Source organism: Amblyomma americanum, chromosome 8 (assembly GCF_052857255.1).
Source record: "Amblyomma americanum isolate KBUSLIRL-KWMA chromosome 8, ASM5285725v1, whole genome shotgun sequence".
Lineage (NCBI taxonomy): Eukaryota > Metazoa > Arthropoda > Arachnida > Ixodida > Ixodidae > Amblyomma > Amblyomma americanum.
Window position 1 is genome coordinate 8,714,647 of NC_135504.1, and position 19,473 is coordinate 8,734,119.

A 19,473-nucleotide genomic window follows, 5' to 3' on the forward strand; every position below is an offset into this window, starting at 1 on the left:
TTGCAAAGGTTGTTTGCGCAGCCAATAAACAGCGTTCCAGCCGCTGCCAAGACAATCGCAAATCGATCGAAGCCGGCCTGGTTGCCGCTTTTCGAGGTATCTTGCATGTATGTCATGTCACGGCGTGCTGTTGCGATTCGTTGTGGTTCGGAGCCGTGCGAACACAATCTTATTTCGACGAAGCGGTTCAGTAACACCTGAGAGTAGAATACTAGCCTTCAACCTTAGTGTCACTTGACACTCTAAAGTATCGCGACTGGTCCAAAGTGCCCGCGTAGTCATGTCTGCGCCTTCGATATTGAAGAAACGTGGTTCCTCGGCGGCTTCGACCACTGAGACCCGTGTTGGCTTCAAATTGCCCACCGCCGACGAGGTGGACGTACAGGGGGCTTTTAAGGGGGCCAACGCCATGGACGCCAACTACAGACAACTGGTCACTGTTCTCAAGTCTGCTGACACCGACGTGAGTTGTGCGCGTGGCGCGTTTTAATGCCCGAGGCCTTGTCTGGACGTGCTTACGGATACTAGGCTGCAGTACGGTTGCCGTGTAGCCTTGAAGCATTGCTTGTATTCTGATCTCTAGCCGTTCTAACTTGGTTCTTGTTCAGCATTCGATAATTTCCTTGAAAGACTTTTAATTAACCAGTTCCAACTTCCAAATAAACAGAGTCGAGTTTTTGCAGTTTCGTTGTTGACTGTGCTGATGTTGACACTTTTTCGCCGCGATAATTTCTTTAGAAAATATGAGAGGCTCAGGAAGCGCAAGCAACGCGCACACGTAGAATTTACACTGCTATTTCAGTCCTTCTCACTGAACACTAGGCCTGAAACAGAACACGCTGACATTTTGATGAAAACTTGCATTAACGTTGCAGCTTGTACTGGCATGCCGCCTTGCCGGCATTTCAGTGTCGTAAAACAGCGCAAAGGACGCGGACAGACACAAGGGGACACACACGGCGCTGACGTTCAGCTGTGTTCATTGCAGAAATTTATGTAAATTGTGTTGTTGCCATGTGCACTTATTTGTATTTGATGCCGATTGAGTTTCCAGTCGCATGTTCGTGTTGCAAATTGGCATGATGTGATTATCTTTGCTTAATATTACTTCACTATTGTTTTCTTTTCTTTAGGACGATGCATTGGTCAGGCTACTAAAGCGTGTCAAGAATTGTGCTTCACTGATCGAGAGGCACAACGATGAAGTGTTGGAGTGTGTCTTGGTAAGTGCTGACAAATTGGGGAATTTCATTTGAATCGGCACGTTATATAGTGCATACAAGTTGTAATCTACTCTTCTTTGTTGTTTACCCTAAACATGTTCTGTTGTCTTTTGTTTTTTCTTAGAAAATTGACCTGCTGAAGAGGAATGTTCATGTCATCGATGCATTCGCACAGTTGGCCTGTGATATGGTCTACATTCATCCTGTGTTTCTACGGAACATCTTTGTAACTCTTCTTGGCACCTTCATGTCTCCAGGTTTGTGCAAACATTCCAGGTCCTCCTTCTAATTTTTTTTAACTTATACTGTAGTTACAGCTAGCTACAGTAGTTACACTAATTACATCTCATGATTGACACCTTTGCCTGCTGCACGAAGGCAGTACAGCTTGTCAACAGTTAGGAGCAAGGTGCGAAAGCCATATTATATTGCAATGCTTATATTCATTTAAACCGATGAATATAATATTGTTACGACCAGGGGTTTATTGAAACCACGACGGGTGACTGAAACCAGCTGGGTTCACTTGCCGAGCTTGAGACGCAACCAGCGACCTCGTTCTCCTCCTCTTCTGCGTACTCAGCGATGCCGACCAAACAGACTAGGCATCGCCTCTTCATGGGCGTCACAATGTAATAATTTTGTGTATTAAGCTCTGGCTCTCAGCACCATTTTCTTCTCATTGGTAATTAGAGACATATTTACCTTGCGTATACATATTTAGGTGTATTTATATGAAGTTACATTTATATTTATGGTGGAAGAGATGGATAAGTCGCGAAAAGAAGGATAAAATGTTGATAGGGTAATAAAAGAAAATAAAGTGCTTATGTGGTCCAGTGTTTAGGGGAATCCCGTTAGTGGAGTATATTTGTAGTAAGGAAGTAATTACTCATTGACATCCACCCAAGTGCAGCCATATGGCTACAAAGGAAAGCTATACAGCTTCCACAGAAACTTTGTAGTTGAAGCAAATCTCGTCCTAGGCCTGAATTTGAACCTGGGACCACCACTTCATCAGAGCAGGATGAATTTTTGTTCAGCTACAAAGTTTCTGCATAAGCTATATAGCTTTTCTTTGTAGCTGTATGGCTATGCTTGGGTGGATGCCAATGAGTCTAATGACTGCCTTACTACAAATGCTTGTATGTTGCCTGCTTAAATTTTTAAATGTTGCTCTACATAAAAAAATGTCATTCATGCTTGTGGCTTGTAGTACTTTTTTTTAATGCATTTGTAACTCTCTGATATTCACTTGTGGTCATTCAGCTTTTCTTTTTCTTTTTGTGCATGCTTTGTACATACAACCTTTGTCCGTAAAGTTTCGAGACTGATTTATCTTCTTCTCTAGAAATGATTCCCCAAAACAAATGTTGGTGCATATGTGTAGGGCATCTTTTTGGGCTAACCTGAGCTATTTATGTTGATTGCTGTGGAAGCCGCTAGAAGGCAGTACATGTAGAAAATATGTTGTCACTAGTCTCCTGCGCATTCTACGTTGAGTGAATGTGGAGAGATGGACGTCCACCTCGAACAGCGTGTAAACGTAAAATTCTGTGTGAAGCTTGGCAAGACAGCCACACACACGCATGAGCTCCTTCGTGACGCTTACGACAACGAGACATTGTCGCGGGCGCGAGTTTTCGAGTGGCACAAGAGGTTCGTTTTGGGTAGAATGTCGGTGGAAGGCGACACAAGGCAGGGGCACTCTTAAACCTCACGGAATGAAAACAACATGGCTCGGATCAGGGAAATCGTACAGCAAAACTGCACCATTACAGTCCGCATGCTATCAGATGCTCTTGACATTAGTAAGACAACATGCCAGCAAATTTTGCGTGAGAACTTGGGGAAACGAAAGCTGAATGCCAGACTTGTGCCGCGCTCCGTCACACAGGACCAGAAGGACACGCGGACATCAGTGAGCGCTGATTTGCTCTCCGAGGCAGAGAAGGATGCTGCATTCGTCGACAGCGTCATTGCTGAAGACGAAACATGGTGTTTTCAATACGATCCTCAAACAAAGAGGCAGAGCGCCGAATGGCAGTCTACGAGCTCTCCAGCGTTGAGGAAGGTGCGGCGACAGAAGACCGAGACAAATACAATGCTGATAGTTTTTTTTCGATGCCAGAGGTGTCATACTCCACGAGTTCGTCCCACAAGGGCAGACAGTGAATCAGGAGTTTCATATCCGCGTGCTCCAACACTTGCGTGATGCACTGCGACGCCGTCGCCCTGACTTATGGGCATCTGGACAATGGAGCCTTCTCCACGATAACGCAAGTCCGCACACTGCTCTTAGCGTGAAAAAATTTCTCGCCAAGCACAGCATTACTGTACTTTCCCATCCGCCATACTCGCCTGACCTCTCCCCATGCGATTTTTTCCTGTTTCCTCTTGTGAAGAGAGCCCTAAAAGGTCGCTGGATGGGGAGCGTGGAGGCCATTCAAGATGCGACGACAAAGGAGCTGACAGCCCTGCCAAAAGAAGCGTTTTCCAACTTCAAGAAGCATTAGAAGCTGTGTGTAGACTGGAAGGAATACTATTTTGAAGGGGTGCTGCACAAATGATTTCAATGTTAAACGCATCTTTTTAAATGGACTCAGTCTCGGAACTTTGCGGACAAAGGTTGTGCTAAGGTTTTGTTCTGTTCGTTCATTTTTTGTCTATCGCAGATGCAACCTCAAAAGAAACACCACAACGAGAGGAAAAATTGGAAAGGCTTCACGAGCTGTTCAAGCAGCTTTTCAAGCTTATTCCAACGTGAGTCCCAACAAACATGACTTGTCTTTTCACTTGTACTGGCATCTAATGAGGTGTAAGGATGTAGGAAATGACTCAGTGTAATGTTTGTTCATAGCAGGCTGGCCTGAAGTCCAGTAATCATGTTTGTGTCTTGTTGTTCTGCCAGTAAATGACTTGGCAGGCAGTCTATTGCACTTGTGGCAGTTGTTTGGCTGCAATAATGCTCGCACTGAATGTGCCTACTATATCTGGCTTGTGTTATACCCCTGTCACACGGGCACTTGTAAGGCCTTAGGAATTAAGGTCCTTTGCCCCAAAGACGCGTGGCGCGCATCTACATGGCAAAGCGTCGAGACCTTTGCGAAAAAGGTCCGTAGCCGCAAAGGCAGCTGTCAGCGGCCTTAAAGTTGCTTAAAGGAGCAACCCAGACGGCAGCGCCAGCTAGCGAGCTCAAAGAATAAAAAATCGACGCAATTTTTAGTTTTGAAAACGCAAGAAATATATAATTTATCCTATTTAATGGTTAATTTTGCGTTACAGTGCACTTACCCGTAGAGGAGGCTATGAGTTAAGACATCTACACTGCTAAGAAAGGACTTGAACTTTTCAGCAGCCGCATCGACACCCATGTGCTTGCGTTTCTCGCTTTGTTGTTTTTCGTTTGCTCTTCATGGCAATTACACACTTCATTCTAGCGTCTTGCGGTTCGTCGCTCATGATTACGGCAGCACGCTAACCAGGCACAACCTAATTTCTTTGAAATACGCACAAGGACATAAGCAACAAAGCACGCTTCTCACACACAACGAGGAGCCGAGCGGAAAAGTGCGCCTACCGTGGTCGGACCGGGAACGAAAAAAAAAAAACTTGTTTCAAAATATCCGTTCCTTACTGTGAGAACGCTCATTTATTATCGTGATAGCTACTTTTTCCAACATAAGCGAAAGCACTCTTATCCTCTTAGCTGAAGTGCTACCGTCTGTTTTAATTTCATAATGTTACTAGCGCCGCTTCACACACAGTGGTGACTTTAGGCATTCACGGAGGCCGCGTTCTAGCTCCTTTCGATTTGCCGTGTAGCAGCGTCGCTGCTCCTTTTCGGTTTTCCTCCTTTAGTGCAATAAGACAATTTTACGGCAAAGGCCGTGAAGAAGTCCCGTGTGACAGGGGTATTATTTGTTTTTCTGTGCTGTTAATGACCATGCTTATCTTAGGAAACAGGCATAGGGTGAAGCAGAGTTCAGCTTCCATGGAGTTGTGATCCTTTTTACAAAAAGTCTTTCACCAGTGCATCTATTTTAATTTGGCGATCTTTTTCTCATTGTTTCTTTGTTTTGTTGTGATGGTAGAAAGTTAGCAGAAAGCTTTCTGGAACACTGAGTAAATGATTTGTGGAAATGAACAGGAACTGAGATTTCAAGAGATTACGTTATTAACTTATAATTATGATTTTCTGCTATATATAGTCAGTTTTTTTGTATTTTTGTTCATTTATTTTCCTTTTTTGTCAGTTTGTGGCAATATGGTGGATGGCTCCGGATTGATTTCAACCACCTGGAATTTTTTAACATGTGCAAAAAGCGTACGGCACGTGGTTGTTTTCGCATTTCACCTCCATCAAAATGTGGCCTCTCTGGCTGGTATTTGACCCTGTGACCTTGGGCTCAGCAGCTGAATGCCATAGCCACTGAGACCGGTTTTACAGCGACAGCTGTTAATGGCACGTCTTCCAGTTTTGTGACGTTGGACGTTGGTGTAACACCATAGATGAAGAGAAAAGGGGAGTGGTGCCTTCTGTGCACAGCAGTGCCAACTAGAGCTTGCACCATTTGCTGCATGGCATAGTCCGAGTGGTCATGCAGGTGGCTGTAGCTGAATGTGATTACGTGGTAAGACCACATCAATTTTTGTTACCGTCTACTGAGTCTCGCCCAATCATGTGGGAAAACTTATTCAGTTGCCTTGTGCTTTGGCCCTTTTGTGACGTCTTTTCTTGTGTCATCCCTTTAGCCTTTGGTGCACCTCGTAGTGTTTTAGCTGAGTATCGGTCTTGTGCGATGTGCAGAGCTCCCGCTCGTCTGGTGGAGGTTCTGGCCGAGGTGTTTCCCTACATGAAGCGTGACGGATCCCAGCAGGCCTCCCTGGTCGGACACCTTCTCCGCATGACCTCCTACATTCCAGATCACCGGCTGGAGCTGCTGCAGCTGCTGGCACACAGGGCGCTGCAAGTTGACGTAGGATGCGTTTATGTATTAATTTTTGATGTTTTTTAAAAATCACCTAAGCATAAATTGGGGGCAGTGTATTATCGCATACTTGAGGCGAAATTTTACGGAACGCAAGGTCATGTCTCAATGAAATTCAGAAACCTACATCTTAGACAGTTGAGCTCCCCCCCAACTTACCACGTCATGACTTGAAAGAAAAAAAACAACAAAAAACGGAGCAGCAGTGTTTCACATGCATATAATTTTTTCCACGTGGGATGTTTTTTAGGGAGCTGCCACATAGCAGTAGCTGCCTGCCACGAACTTTACAACTGTGCGAGCCAAGTGCCATTCCGTCCAGACTTCACCTAGGGTCACAATTGCACGGAGGTTTTGCATCTATGCAGCATTGCCCCAGCACTGCTTAACTCATCCTAAATACTAGGCTTTCGTGCCAGAAGGAGCAAAAGATTATCAAAGTGATTGCCCACTGCGCAGAAGCCAGACTGGGGTACACCCATGGTAACGGCACGGACCGTTTGCTGTTTGGTTTTGCCATCGGTTAACTGGGCCGCATGTAAGGGCACCAGTTTATCGGCTTTTATGTCCGTTCACCTATGACTGTTGGCTTTGCGATTGTATCGCTGCATGTTGACTGCTTTGAGCTGCGCACGCACTATCATGCCATTCCACGGGGAACTACGTACTGTGTGGTGGGGTGCGGCGAGAGGGGTTATGCATCTTATTTTTTGAATCGGGCTTTTTTCTGGCCTGTGAGGGGTGTGATGGCGGAGGGGAGTGTCGTCATACAGGCAGCAACATAGGGTACATATTGTGCGTGACGACCTTTGTAGAGTTTTTCAGGACGTGCTTGCGAAAGCTCCGCATAATTTGTGCACCCCTTTTTGAAGCCTTGATTTAAAAAAAAGAGTGCCGCAAATTACACAAGTAAATACGGATCTGCATTACAGTGAGACAAGCTAGTGTCTAGGCAATATGTACAATATACAAAATCTTCGTTTTTTTTTTATCTTGTTGTATCTGCTTTCTTTCTGACTTCTAATTTTTGCCGCAGTGTGAGCATTGATTTGCTATTCACTGTTTTTAAATGTCCACCTCAGCTGCATTGTCCCAAAGACGAGATCATGGATGCCGAGGACGCAGAAGGGGAGGATGATGCCATGGAGGAGGGCGAGATCTTTGAAATGGTAGGCGGAACAGTTCTGTACTTGCACAGTTGCAGGAGCTGTGGTTCACAAAAATGTGAGCAAATTGCATGATTTCATGTGCTACAATTTGGAAACCACTTTGGATATAAGTTCAGGCAAAAATGAAAATGTCTTCTTGTCATGCAGTGTTGTGTTCCATCTCTAGTTATTATTCATGTTTAATATTTACTCACAGAATAAGAGCACTTATGATCTTCAAGCTTGCGTTTTGCCCAAGGTCATTGCAGAATTAAGTGCATACTGCTAGGAAGAACTCGTGGTGATTGAGGTGCAAAGAACCTTACCTGGGCATTGGACAGGACCTCGGACAATTAAATGGACACTGAAATGATTTCATCGTCATATTCTAAAGGGCAAGAAATCTGTAGAGGTGATCTTTGCGAGTATTTGCGTCACATTTATTAAAAGCTTTGCGTGGACCCTATAAAAGTTGCAAATAATTTAAAAAATTGCTGCTCGCAACTGATTAGGGCAACGCCTCACTGCGTGTTCTTAGGAGCTCCTACACCCCTGACGTAAAGTAGGGAATGTGGGCAGGCCTTCTCATTGGGCGTGCGCAGCTGAATTCGGTGGGAGGGGGTGGATTGGGGTGCACTCCCGACCTCTTTCCTGTGTTTATTTTTTTCTGCTGCATCTTGTTGTATGGGCCTAGGGGAAGAGGAGGGGCATCGTTTTTAATTGCCAATATCTTCACTGTTAATGAAGCTCGCTTAAAAATTTCTGCAGTGCAGCAGCCTGTCATGGAATACTGATCGCTCGAGCGCTCTTCCTAACCTCAGTAAATTATCATTTTATGGTCCCTTTAAGCAAATTCCTTAATTACAGGGGGTAAAATTAAAAAATTTTTTACTGTAATCATTTTTTTTTACCTAATATAATTTGTACTCCTATTGCTGTGTCGCCACATGTATCAAGTGCTCGTTACTTAAAGCGTATAATTGTGGGGCTCGTTCTGGCTGCGTTGCAGGAGAAGATGTGTGAATCCAGTGCTGACCGCATGCAGCATGCCCTTGCTGACATTCTGGACAAGGTTCTCAACGAGTTCTACTTGTACTTCCAACGACACTGCAACGTCAGAGGTATGACGGATGGTCTGGCCAGGAAACAGTCCCTGACCCAGTACTTGTTTTTTAAATTCTTTTCCTTCGAAGGTGTGTTACTTTAGCCCACCATTAATTTTTGTTTAAAGCCGTTTCTTTATTCATTGGCTCAAAATGTAAAGTGCGACTCTGCGCCTTGAAGACTGCCTGGTGACTGCTGCAAGCTGAATTTTAATATTCCTAAATGTTCTTGTGCGTTGGCATTTGGCCTTATAAAGCGCAATTGTCTCCATTCTCTGGAGACACCTAAGCTTGGCGATAATGTCGTTTAGGTTCACTTTAGTTCAATGCAATTTATTTACCATTTATTTGAAGCTTGTGGGTGGTACACACTTCTTTTTGGTGAGCTGGAAGTGTCCGGATAGGCACCTTTATTTAAACGCGTGCCTCCCACAACACAGGTGTTGGTGAGCTTCTTCAAGGAAAAAAAAAAATTGAATATGGCAGTACTCTGTCACATGCATAACCGTCACGACAAGTGAGCAGGCAGGGAGGCAGTCTGAGGCTCGTAAACATTTTATGAGGCAAACCTGCACTGCAGAGTGAAATACAGTCACACCTCGGTATAACGAACATGCATATAATGAATTATTGAATATATCGAACTCTCACGAAATATTTTTGTCGAACACATGTTTTTTTTAACATCCTATAGCGAACACGGTTCAGCATAAAACGGATATAACGAACTTCGCAATGCCAAGCGCTACTTCAGTTTAATAGCAAGGCGGCAGGCTTCGTTGCACTACAAATTTGTTGTGCGGCGCAGCAAACGTTCAGGACTACCTCGCAGGCACTGACAGCGCCACAGATGCCACGTCGGCATCAAGAGTTGACAGCCAAAGAAATCATCCGCATCTCACAACCGCTGACAACCGCTTCAGCAGTGGCGGCAGCGGCGTAATCGAATGTTGCTTTTGCATTTTAGTGTTAGCAGCAGCGTGGCTGTCGTAACGTTCTGTGGAGGCTCTGTTGGTGGTCGTGTTGAGTGTGGTGCGCGGGTGTGCGTAGTGCTGTGATGGCGGTGAACATGAAAAAAAGAGCGGCACTGACGTTAAAGACCAAGCTCGAGATAATTCAACGCTTGGAGAGCGGCGAGAAGAAGTGCGTTCTTGCGGACTTATTTGGCATCCCAAGGAGCACTTTGGGTACCATTCTGAAGAACAAAGCTGTCATTGTCATCAAGGCACAAGCACAAGAGACCACGCGGACAAGTGCACAACGCCTTTGGCCCCCTGCGTTCAGCGACGTGGAGAAGGCGCGCTACAAATGGTTTTTGAATGTCAGGGCTCGGAACATACCAGTGTCGGGACCGATGCTTCAACAAAAAGCGAAAGACTACCTGTATCCTCGGTGCCGAAAACTTCGTCGCCAACTTCGGATGGCTGCAAAGGTTTAAGCACGCTATGACATCGTGGGCAAAACGATCTCTGGTGAAAGTGAGACGGCTAACTGCGAGAGCATCAGAAAGTGGTTGGAAGAGCAGTGGCCGCAAATCCTTGCAAAATATCAGCCCAAGGACATCTTTAATGTGGACGAAACAGGCCTATTTTTGCAGATGCTACCCAGGCATACCCTTGACGCACGTTAAGAGCCGTGCCATGGCGGGAAGCAAGGAAAGGCCCGGATCACTGTTTTGCATGCTGCCTACATGGAAGGCACTGGGAAACTGCGAACCTTCTTCATCCGGAGATTTAAAACCCCGAGATGCATGAAAGTGTCCCACATACGCCCCGTAGAGTTTCCAACAAGAAATGTTGGATGACGCGTGAACTTTTCGTTAAGTGGCTGCATGCTTGGGACTGCGAGCTTGTGTGTGAGAGTCGCAAAGTGTGCGTCCCCGTTTATAACTGTACTGCGCACAGCACAGATGTTGCACTCAATAACATTGAAGTTCGCTTTTTTTCCGCCTAACTCTACAGCCAAGCAGCAGCCTTTAGATCAGGGCGTCATCAGGGCCTTCAAGGCAGTTTACAAGAGGAGACTGATTTACACTGTTCTCGTGAAGCTTCGTATGAAGCAGGGGACCTGCTGGGAGCAATCCAGATGCTTAAAGCGGCATGGGACAGCATGAAAGGTGAAACGATTGGCAACTGCTTTCGGCACGCAGGTTTTGTTCCAGCAGAGGCCCGTGCATCAAGCGACGATGGTGACGATCCCGATGAAGCAGAAGCAGAGCTCCGCGAGCTTTGAAAATGTCGATGTGTCCAACTTCTGCTGATTAAGTGGTGGAGAGTAAATGGGGGGGGGGGGGGGGGGGGGGGGGGGGGGGTAGCCACAGGATTGTCATATTGTGAGCCACTGATTTTGATTCATCTTCGTTGATTCGAGGGTTCTGCTTTTGCGCAGCTCATTGATTACCTCTTATCTTTAAAGCTGTGGCAGTTCGTTCCTGTGCGCAATTTTTCATGTGTCATATGTCTGAAATGTCCGTCTCCCACTCAGACGGCGACCTGTCCAAGCTGGACTGGGAGAAGACAAAGGTGCTGTTCAAGGACTTCCTGACCATCTTCGACAAGATTATCCTGCCGACACACAAGTGCTGCCACCTACAGTTCCTTCTCTTCTACCTGTGCAGTTTCCGGCCGGTAAGGATTGATTATTGCACTGCATAAAATGACTGCTTTATGTCCAGGGCATTTTTTTTTTAAATTAAAGTTGTGAAACTATAATTGGAAAAGGGGGTACTTCATGCAGCCAATTTTTAAAGGTTAAGAGTGGTGTGCCGCCAGAAAGCTTACCAGTCAACTTTTAGTGTGACTTTGCAACCTTATTTTAGTTTTATTGTCCACATTTATAACAGCCCTGAGTAGTTTGTTTGAATTCCAAAAGGGGCACGACTGTCAACCAACCTCCAAATTTCGGACCAATCATTCTCGCAGGCTATGGCTAAGCCAAGCACTATTGAAAGTGTACTGGTGTGTGATGTTTCACCTTTGTTGATGCCATTGCTATTTCGAGAATTAAGAGGAACTTTGGGTGTCTTGTACTTGTCAGCACGTTCACCTTCCAAGCAAGGTCGTAATGTGAGGACAAAAACACTGTGGATGTATGTTTGTGTTTGGTGTGGTGAAGGTCTTGTATTGTTTGGCGTTAGTCGGAAACAAGATCTAAATGCATTGCTTGCTTTGTATGGCAAAATAAATAAATAATTATCACTTCCTGAGTTACCTTATTATGGCTGTTATAGCTGCATTCTTTACAAATCTTTTTCAATATCGGATTGCAACTGAACACAGGAGACAGAATAGATGCACATGAACTGCTGAATGACGGGAACTGTTCTGTAGTGGAACTAGTGACAGACTTGACTGAAAGACTTGAAGGAGCTAGCTTTTCTTTACTCATGAAAAAAGCTCAATTTTTCAACTTCGAGATGCCTGTTTGCTAGCTGGTGTGACAGGATGAACAAGTTGACAGCAAACTTCATGAACAAGTTGACAGCAAACTTCTTTTAACCGACAATCTTTCAGGCGGCTCTAGCAGTAGCCTTCCTGGACTACCTCTGGAAGAAAGTCCAGAACCCGGCCACATCAAGCGTCATTCGCCAGGCTTCTGCATTCTACGTTGGGAGTTTCCTGGCCAGAGCAAAATATGTGCCTCTCAGGTGAGTGTGTGGAAACAGAAAATTCAAGCAGTGTCGTTAGTTGTTCATTTCTTACCATCATTTTGTCTGCTGCGACATTGCATAAGGCTTGGCTTACAGTTACGGATGCCATAGATAACTGTTCTTTAATAAGCAGATAAGAACTAATGGCCTTTCTAGGCTTTTCTATTTGGCAACATTTTTGGTGCATACTTTCACAACACGTGCCTCTGTCCTTGCTGTGAGCTAAACAGTGCTATGTACTAACTGTGCATTGGAAAGAGTGGCACATATAAGAATTAAGATCACGATAGTGCAACTACTCCTTGCAGAGGTAATGTCGGGCACATTTTTCTCAAACTTGACCCAAAAGACCCGGGTTCGATCCTGGTCGTGACGGTCACGTTTCGATGAAAGCAAAATGCTAGAGACCTGCGTACTGTGCGATGTCTGTGCACTTTAGAGAACCCCAGGTGGCTGAAGTTATCCGGATCCCTTCACCACAGTGTCCCTCATAGCCTGAGTCACTTTGGGACGTTAAATTCTATAAACTATTTTTCACGAACTTTGTCTTACGTATAAGCTATTTTTATTATAGCTTTGGAAATTACAGGAGATTTCAATTTTGTGAGTGCCTTGTTGTGTGAGCTACTTTCTTGGCGCTCCATGTACAATTCTCAGTGTGCACCACAACGGCTCGGTGGCTTTGGTGTTTCGCTGCTGATCCCTAGGTCGTGTGAGCGATTCCTGGCCGTGGCAACCGTGTTTCAGTGGATGCAAAATGCGAAAATACGCCAGTCTGCCGTGTGATGTTGGTGCACATTAAGAACTCCAGGTGGTTGAAATTAATCTAGAACCCTCCTCTGCGGCGTTTCTCACAGCCCCTGTGCAAATTAAATTTGTTTTTCAGGAAAGGAAATGGCGCAGTATCTGCCTCACATCTCGGGGACACCTGAACCATGGAGGGCTCCGGAAAAATTTCCATCACCTGGGGATCTTTAAGGTGCACTGGCATTGCACAATACACGGGCATCTTTGGCATTTCACCTCCATTGAAACGCGGGTGCTGCGGCCGGGTTCGAATCTGGGAACTCCGGATCAGTAGCTGAGCACCCTAACCACTGTGAGATGTTAAATCGCACATACCATACCATACTGAAAGTCAGTCGGCATGTATTTTTGCCATATGTTAAGGAAACTGGTTAGGCGGCACCCGTTTATACCTGGATGAAGCTGGATGTTGGTGTGGAACGTGTGCCAACAGTTGTCGCTGCCTTGTTTTGCAGTACGGTGTGTGCCTCCCTGTCCCTCATGTGCCACTGGGCGCACAACTACGTGGCGTCCCTGAATGACGGTGGCTTCTGCCAGCCCCAGCATGATGTCCAGCGGCACGGCACCTTCTATGCTGTGTGCCAGACGGTCTTCTACGTGTTCGCCTTCCACCACAGGGGCATCGCAAGCGGTGACAAAGGTGGGGCTCCTTGCACTTACATCACGTTCCACACGACAGTCGGCACACCTAGTAGTAGTGCAGCGTTGCAAGCTGTTCTTTAGTGTAGGGACTCTCAAGCTGGGTTCTGCGGAGCCCTGCGGTTTCCCAAGATCATAAACATGCAGAACTTCTAAAAGAATAGGAGTACATTCTCAGCAGCTTCAATTACAGTAAAACCCTTTAATTGAGATTATACAGGACCATAGAAAATGTCCAAATTAACTGCATGTCGAATTATTGGAGGGACCAGTAAGAAAAGGTAATGAAGTGTCTCACATCAACCTACCTTTATTTCTTGCAAAGGTTTGTGATCGTCGATTGCTTTGTGCGAGAGATTTGCATGGTGGTAGCTATATTTTGCAGTTCTGCCAAATGAGGCAGTGGTGCTGTGCGCGCAAGCTGTTGGACTAACCAAAACATAAGCTCCCCAGGTCACTGAGAATATCAGTAGTCCCCCTCACCACACACACACACACTCAACAAAAAAAAAAAAATACACCCGGCGTTTTGTGCACGTGGCGTAATTGAGAACGATTTCAGGCTCCGCAACAGCACGAACACTGACAGCACACTCTGCGATGTGCACATAACGAAAACAGAAAGAAGAAAACGGCGGAACGCAGCCCAAAGCAAAAAAGTATCCAGTTGTATCATCTGGACTGATGATCGTAGTGATGTGTGTGGCACCTTTTGATAGGATGCCAGCACCACTCAAATTAAGTGGCCGCGCTTCCGAGTCGCTCACTCATCATCATCGCCAAATTTCCAGATCCTGTGTACATGTGAGCTCCGCCAACAGTCCGAAGTAACAAAAGTGCGACCAAAGTGCTCTACATTAACAAGAGTTTCGTCTGTAGAATAATGCAAAAGTTCGACGGGACCAGATAGGGTGTCTGAATTATCCAGTTTTCCAAATTAATGGGTTGTCATATTAACGAGGCTTTGCTTATTACATTTCCCAGATACTCTTGTTACCCATAGATCCAGTGTGCTGATGACAGCTGTCACTGTGCTGTGCAGGCCTTCGATATCTGCGCGACCTCAACCTGGAGGGCCTGGTGATGTGCCCGCTGAACCCCTTGAAGTCCTGCCTGCCGGCAGTGGTAAAGCAGTTTGCCTCGATAGCACGCCACTACCAGCTTGTCTACTGCTACAGTGTCATCGAGCGCAACCAGCGCCTCGCCCTGCCCACAGCCAGCTGCGATGACGACGGCGTGCACGGGGGAGACGTTGTCCTAGACGCGTTCTTCCCGTTTGACCCGTACCTGCTCAAGCGGTAAGGAGTGGTGAAACCAATGCACTCCTGATGTCTTTGTTTTGAAAAGAAAAAGCACAGAAATGGGGTGATCAGTTCTGAAATGGCGCTTTTTCTGTAAAATTACATGCAAGAGGTAGCATGAACCGCCTGCAGCCTGTCTCTCAAATTTGTAGCTTGCAGTTCTTGCCTCCGCACAGAGCCGAGGTCTCGAGTTGTAGGATTTTGAAATTAACGTGCACATTGAACTTCAACCTAAATCTGCTGGTTCAGAGAAGATTTGTAGCATTACTTTAGCCGCACGAGTTTCTTCAGGCACAAGAAAGTATATAACCACTCTTTCACTTCTTATGATCGTGCCATTCTTGACATAGAGCTTGTTGCATTTCTCCTGCGTTTATACGGGGTGGCATGGTCTGAATGAATGCTATAAGGGGCATACAGTAGACCCCATTGTTGATTGAGTGCTAGAAACCCCACTGCGATCCTCTGTGAACATTGTGCATTTGAGAATTTAGGCTTAACAAATCAAGTAAATCTTCTGTCATACAACTTTGAGTGAGGTGCTGGAAATTGAGCCATGCAGACCCTACAAGTAATATTTCTCTGCACCCTCACCCCCTCTCCTCATTTGCACCACAGGACTGGCAGGTGGATCGACCCACTGTACAGGAAGTTCGAGAAGACCGAGGAAGACCCAGCTGTCTTGGATGACGAACCTGAGGTTTGCATTCCATCATCTTGGAGCGTCTTTCATGTGTACAGGTAGATTTGGTTCACGAATAAATGCCGAGTGTGAGATTCTGCTTGGGCTGTTAAAAGAGACTGGTGGCAGGTGCATCATGAGCATCGTGGAGCCAGGAGCTGCGTAGATGATCTGATCACGTTCTCATAACATATGTGCAGGGGCACAAAGCAGTGTATAGAACTGAGCAATAGTGCCGTCATTAGTTGAGACACCAAGGACAAACTGAAGTTGGACTGTGAAAGGCCAGAAGTGAGAAGCAGCTGTCACCGCCACTTGCCATTTTCACAAGCAAACTGCTATGACACACCGTCATCGTTCACTTCCAAACAGTGGTCATGGAAAATTTTCAGCATTAACACCACAAGTTTGAATCATATGGTGGGAAGAGGAATGTTCTATATTTAGTCCGATATTCCCAGCAATTAATAACTCTTCTGGTGCCAAACAAGCATCAGCATAGCCAGAAAGAGTGAAGGAATCAGTTTTTACTAAGAACAAAAGTAAACTTGTCCCTGGTTTTGTTGGTATTTACAGCTGGGCATATATTTCTGCAAATTAGGACAAACGTAGAGAGAGAAACAGGCAAGATGCAGGCAATTGTTTCGTGCTCTCGTAGTTCTTCACGCAACATAACCATCCGCCATGGCAGCTCAGTGGTTATGGCGCTCGGCTGCTGACTCAAAAGACACGGATTAGATCCCGGCCACGGCGGTCGAATTTCGATGGAGGCGAAATTCTAGAGGCCCGTGTACTGTGCGATATCAGTACACTGTAAAGAACCCCAGGCGGTCGAAATTTCCGGACCCCTTCACTACGGCGTCCCTCATAGCCCGAGTCGCTTTGGCACGTTAAACCCCCCATAAACCAAACCATGCGACATAAATGAAATCGGCACGACAGCAACTAGCAGACCTTTGCATCACGTTAATTCTTAATGCCTTGACTTATTCGCATCAATTTTGATTTTTTGCAGGACGAGGAAGATGAGCCAATGTGCAAGTCTCCCAAGTCTCCGAGCTGTGTCGCCGAAATGTTCAGTTACGGCACATCACCGGGTTTCAAGCGCAGTTTATCGTACGGTCACCACCGGTAGTAGAGCAGTTTATTAGGACATTAAAGAATTGTAGTATTGAACAAATTTCTGACACAAGGCAGAGAGGGTGCATTGTAAGGCTTTTAAATTAAGAGTGGGTTGAAGCAATCAACCAGCAAGTCGGCTTACAATGCAACTGGAGGGGAAAAACTCCTAGGCCTGCATAGTGGAAATGCAGCCGACCAGTGAATCCTGCTGCGTTGATTTGGCACATTGTAATATATTCTTAAATATAATGTTTTAAAGTGTAATAAAAACTGTCAGTATGCTGATCTTGTTTTTATAGTCTGAACTTAATACACAAATGCTGAAACGCAATGCTCCCCACCGAAAGATTCAAATCTGGTTAAGAACACCATAGATGCTCTTGCAGCCAGTGATTTAATGGTTAAATATAGTAGTATTATTCACACATTTATGGTTTCATTGCATGCGCAAGTTTTACAGTTGACAATTTGCGACAACAGTGCTATACAATTTGAACTTTTTGTTATGTTGACATTACAGAAAGCATTGCAGTACGGCGAGTCTCACAGATTCATTCCCTGCTGAAGTATTTAGTATAGCCCAGATATAGAGGGGGTACTTTGCTTTTTCGGGGAATTTCTGCATAGCAGATCTTATTAACCTGATAGCAAAATTAACTTTGTTGGTATGTTGTGCTACGCTGTTGTGCCCCGTAGGCTTTAGCCGTATGTAGTATTTACAGTTAATTATGCACACTTGCCCCGGTGCACTTTGACAGACGGAATGGTAAATCGAACCTTCTTATCAAAAAAAGACTGCTGCCAGAATGACTGGGCTGATTCTGTTCAAAAATGCGATAGAGCTGATGGGCTCAAACCCGCTTATTGTCGATAAGCAATGCAGTAGGGAAGCCTATAGCATCCTCTGCCCACTTTGGTTGAAATAACATCGCACAAAAAAAAAAGATGAGATGGCACAAAAATGTGGTTAGCATGCAAACGTTTTAAAATACTTTTGTTGACTCCCGTGCAAGTGATACATAAAAGCAAAACATTTGGATATAATAACTGCTTATGGGCTATGCCCACTGTACCATGGCTGCATTGCGCGGAGAGGCTGTGCAATCTGCCCTTTTCATATTCCTGTGCTGCCACCTCGCGTACAAAGCTGGAAGCTCACTGGAAGGGTACTGTGCGCCCAACCCGGCCGGACAGAGTGCCGCTGCGGAGCACGTTTTGTTGGAATCTGTCAACGATGGCGTGTCCTGGGCAGCTCCTGGTACCTGGAGGATTTCTAGGATTGACTGATGGCTGGGTGCGAAGTCCGAAGCAGGCTGCTGTGCCCACCGAAGAGCAAATTCTTCAGTATCTCCGATCAACTGCCATGCGATGTGAACGCCAGCTGAGCAAGGGCCGCCGCTTCAGAGATGAAGGCTACATTGGGAACATAATGTTCAATGAAATATCCCCGATCAGCGAGATTGGCGTTTTCCGCTGTGTATGCCTGCCATCCATTAGAAGGTGGATACTACATCGTGCACGCTGTAGCACAGAAAACGACTGGGGACAACAGTTTTCGCAAGCAATCGTTGTGCTCAAGCACTGCCGAATAGCTACACGAACTACAAAAGCACAAGTGTACTCGCAACATGGCAGCTCTGCTAGAATTTCACTTTATTTTCCCACGGCACACCGCTGCATAGGTTAAACAAGCATGCGCGCCCATAAAGACGAGTGCAAGGGGCGCACATTGAGTCATTCCGGCGATACCACACAGCGCTCTTCATCATGGATATGATGCGAAAACACGCATAACGCACCTTCTTCTGCCTCTTAATACATGGCACATGCCCACACCGGGGGATTGTCGAGGGTGTAGTGGCATAAACAAGGAAATTTAAATAGGAGATTATGACAAAAACTAGCACCATGCGTGAATGCTCTCGTAGCTTCTTTTTCGTTGTCCTCTCCATCGCACGTTGAAAGCGGCTCGCAGCACTTGGCCATTCGGCCTTCTTGCTTGAGAAAGCAAAAAACGTCGGAACGAAGTCTAAACGCCGCGGTGACATTCGAGGCCTTCCTGGCCATGAATAAAACCTTTCGTGATGGACTGCACATGCATTGCAGTACCTCGTCCGTACCTGTCACAAAGTGATTCTCGCACAGTCTTGACGTGCTTGACGGTGCCCAAGGGCGGCCACGATCGTCGAGCCGGCGAACTGCTTTTATCCACGCTTCGCGTCGAAGGCGGTCCCGGGAAGCGTTCGGAAAGCGAAAAATCCGAGTTTGCTTCCCTTTACATATTGGGCATTGCAGCCGTATGTAACACATGTCGTATGCATCGCCAAATGCGTCGCGCTAAACGCCCGACGCTGCACCTCGCGTAAGGAGCCGGTTTGTTTACACTTCCACGGCCGGTCTCGAGTGGAGCGCGCGACCCTTCCAATATGTTTCGCGACACCGCCGCCAGGGGATGGGTGCATGCGCAGTCGCGTCATGAAAAAGGCGGATTAGAATGCTGTCACTTTAGCTGTCCAGGCGTCGCGACTGTGCTACTGTAAGCTGGAAGTGTACTTTTAGCACTTTCCCTTCCACATTTCATCGACATTTGACCAAATTCTGCTTTACTGAGCTTCCGAACGTAGAAGCCGCGCGTTACTATGTGGCACAATACTAAAAACTATGTGCACTTAGGACAGTGAAACCGTGCATGGCAGCTTGGGCTGTACCTGTGGCAATAATACAAGAGCTCGTGGCCTGCATTTCTAGTTGTCTCCATAATAGTTTTGCTGTCAGGCACGATGTCACAGTAGCAACTATAAATGATAG

General features: G+C 46.0%; 1 protein-coding gene across 1 annotated transcript; it reads left to right on the forward strand.

Annotated features, from left to right (window-relative positions):
- The first annotated feature begins 74 nt into the window (after window positions 1–74).
- Window positions 75–16,950, forward strand: Tif-IA (RNA polymerase I-specific transcription initiation factor RRN3 homolog Tif-IA). The gene is made up of 13 exons (XM_077633782.1): window positions 75–463; window positions 1,134–1,223; window positions 1,348–1,480; window positions 3,899–3,986; window positions 6,034–6,202; window positions 7,297–7,383; window positions 8,372–8,483; window positions 10,950–11,092; window positions 11,978–12,111; window positions 13,377–13,561; window positions 14,603–14,858; window positions 15,480–15,561; window positions 16,559–16,950. The coding sequence occupies exons 1-13, from the start codon at window positions 281–283 to the stop codon at window positions 16,676–16,678; spliced, it is 1,782 nt and encodes a 593-aa protein (XP_077489908.1). The 5' UTR covers window positions 75–280; the 3' UTR covers window positions 16,679–16,950.
- Window positions 16,951–19,473: the final 2,523 nt, after the last annotated feature.

Bases quoted from the DNA above. Each gene is read 5' to 3' on its own strand.
- Tif-IA (XM_077633782.1), top strand. From the start codon at position 281: ATGTCTGCGCCTTCGATATTGAAGAAACGTGGTTCCTCGGCGGCTTCG. The intron at 8,484-10,949 runs GTATGACGGATG...TCTCCCACTCAG, and splicing joins ACGACACTGCAACGTCAGAG to ACGGCGACCTGTCCAAGCTG. The intron at 14,859-15,479 runs GTAAGGAGTGGT...TTTGCACCACAG, and splicing joins GACCCGTACCTGCTCAAGCG to GACTGGCAGGTGGATCGACC.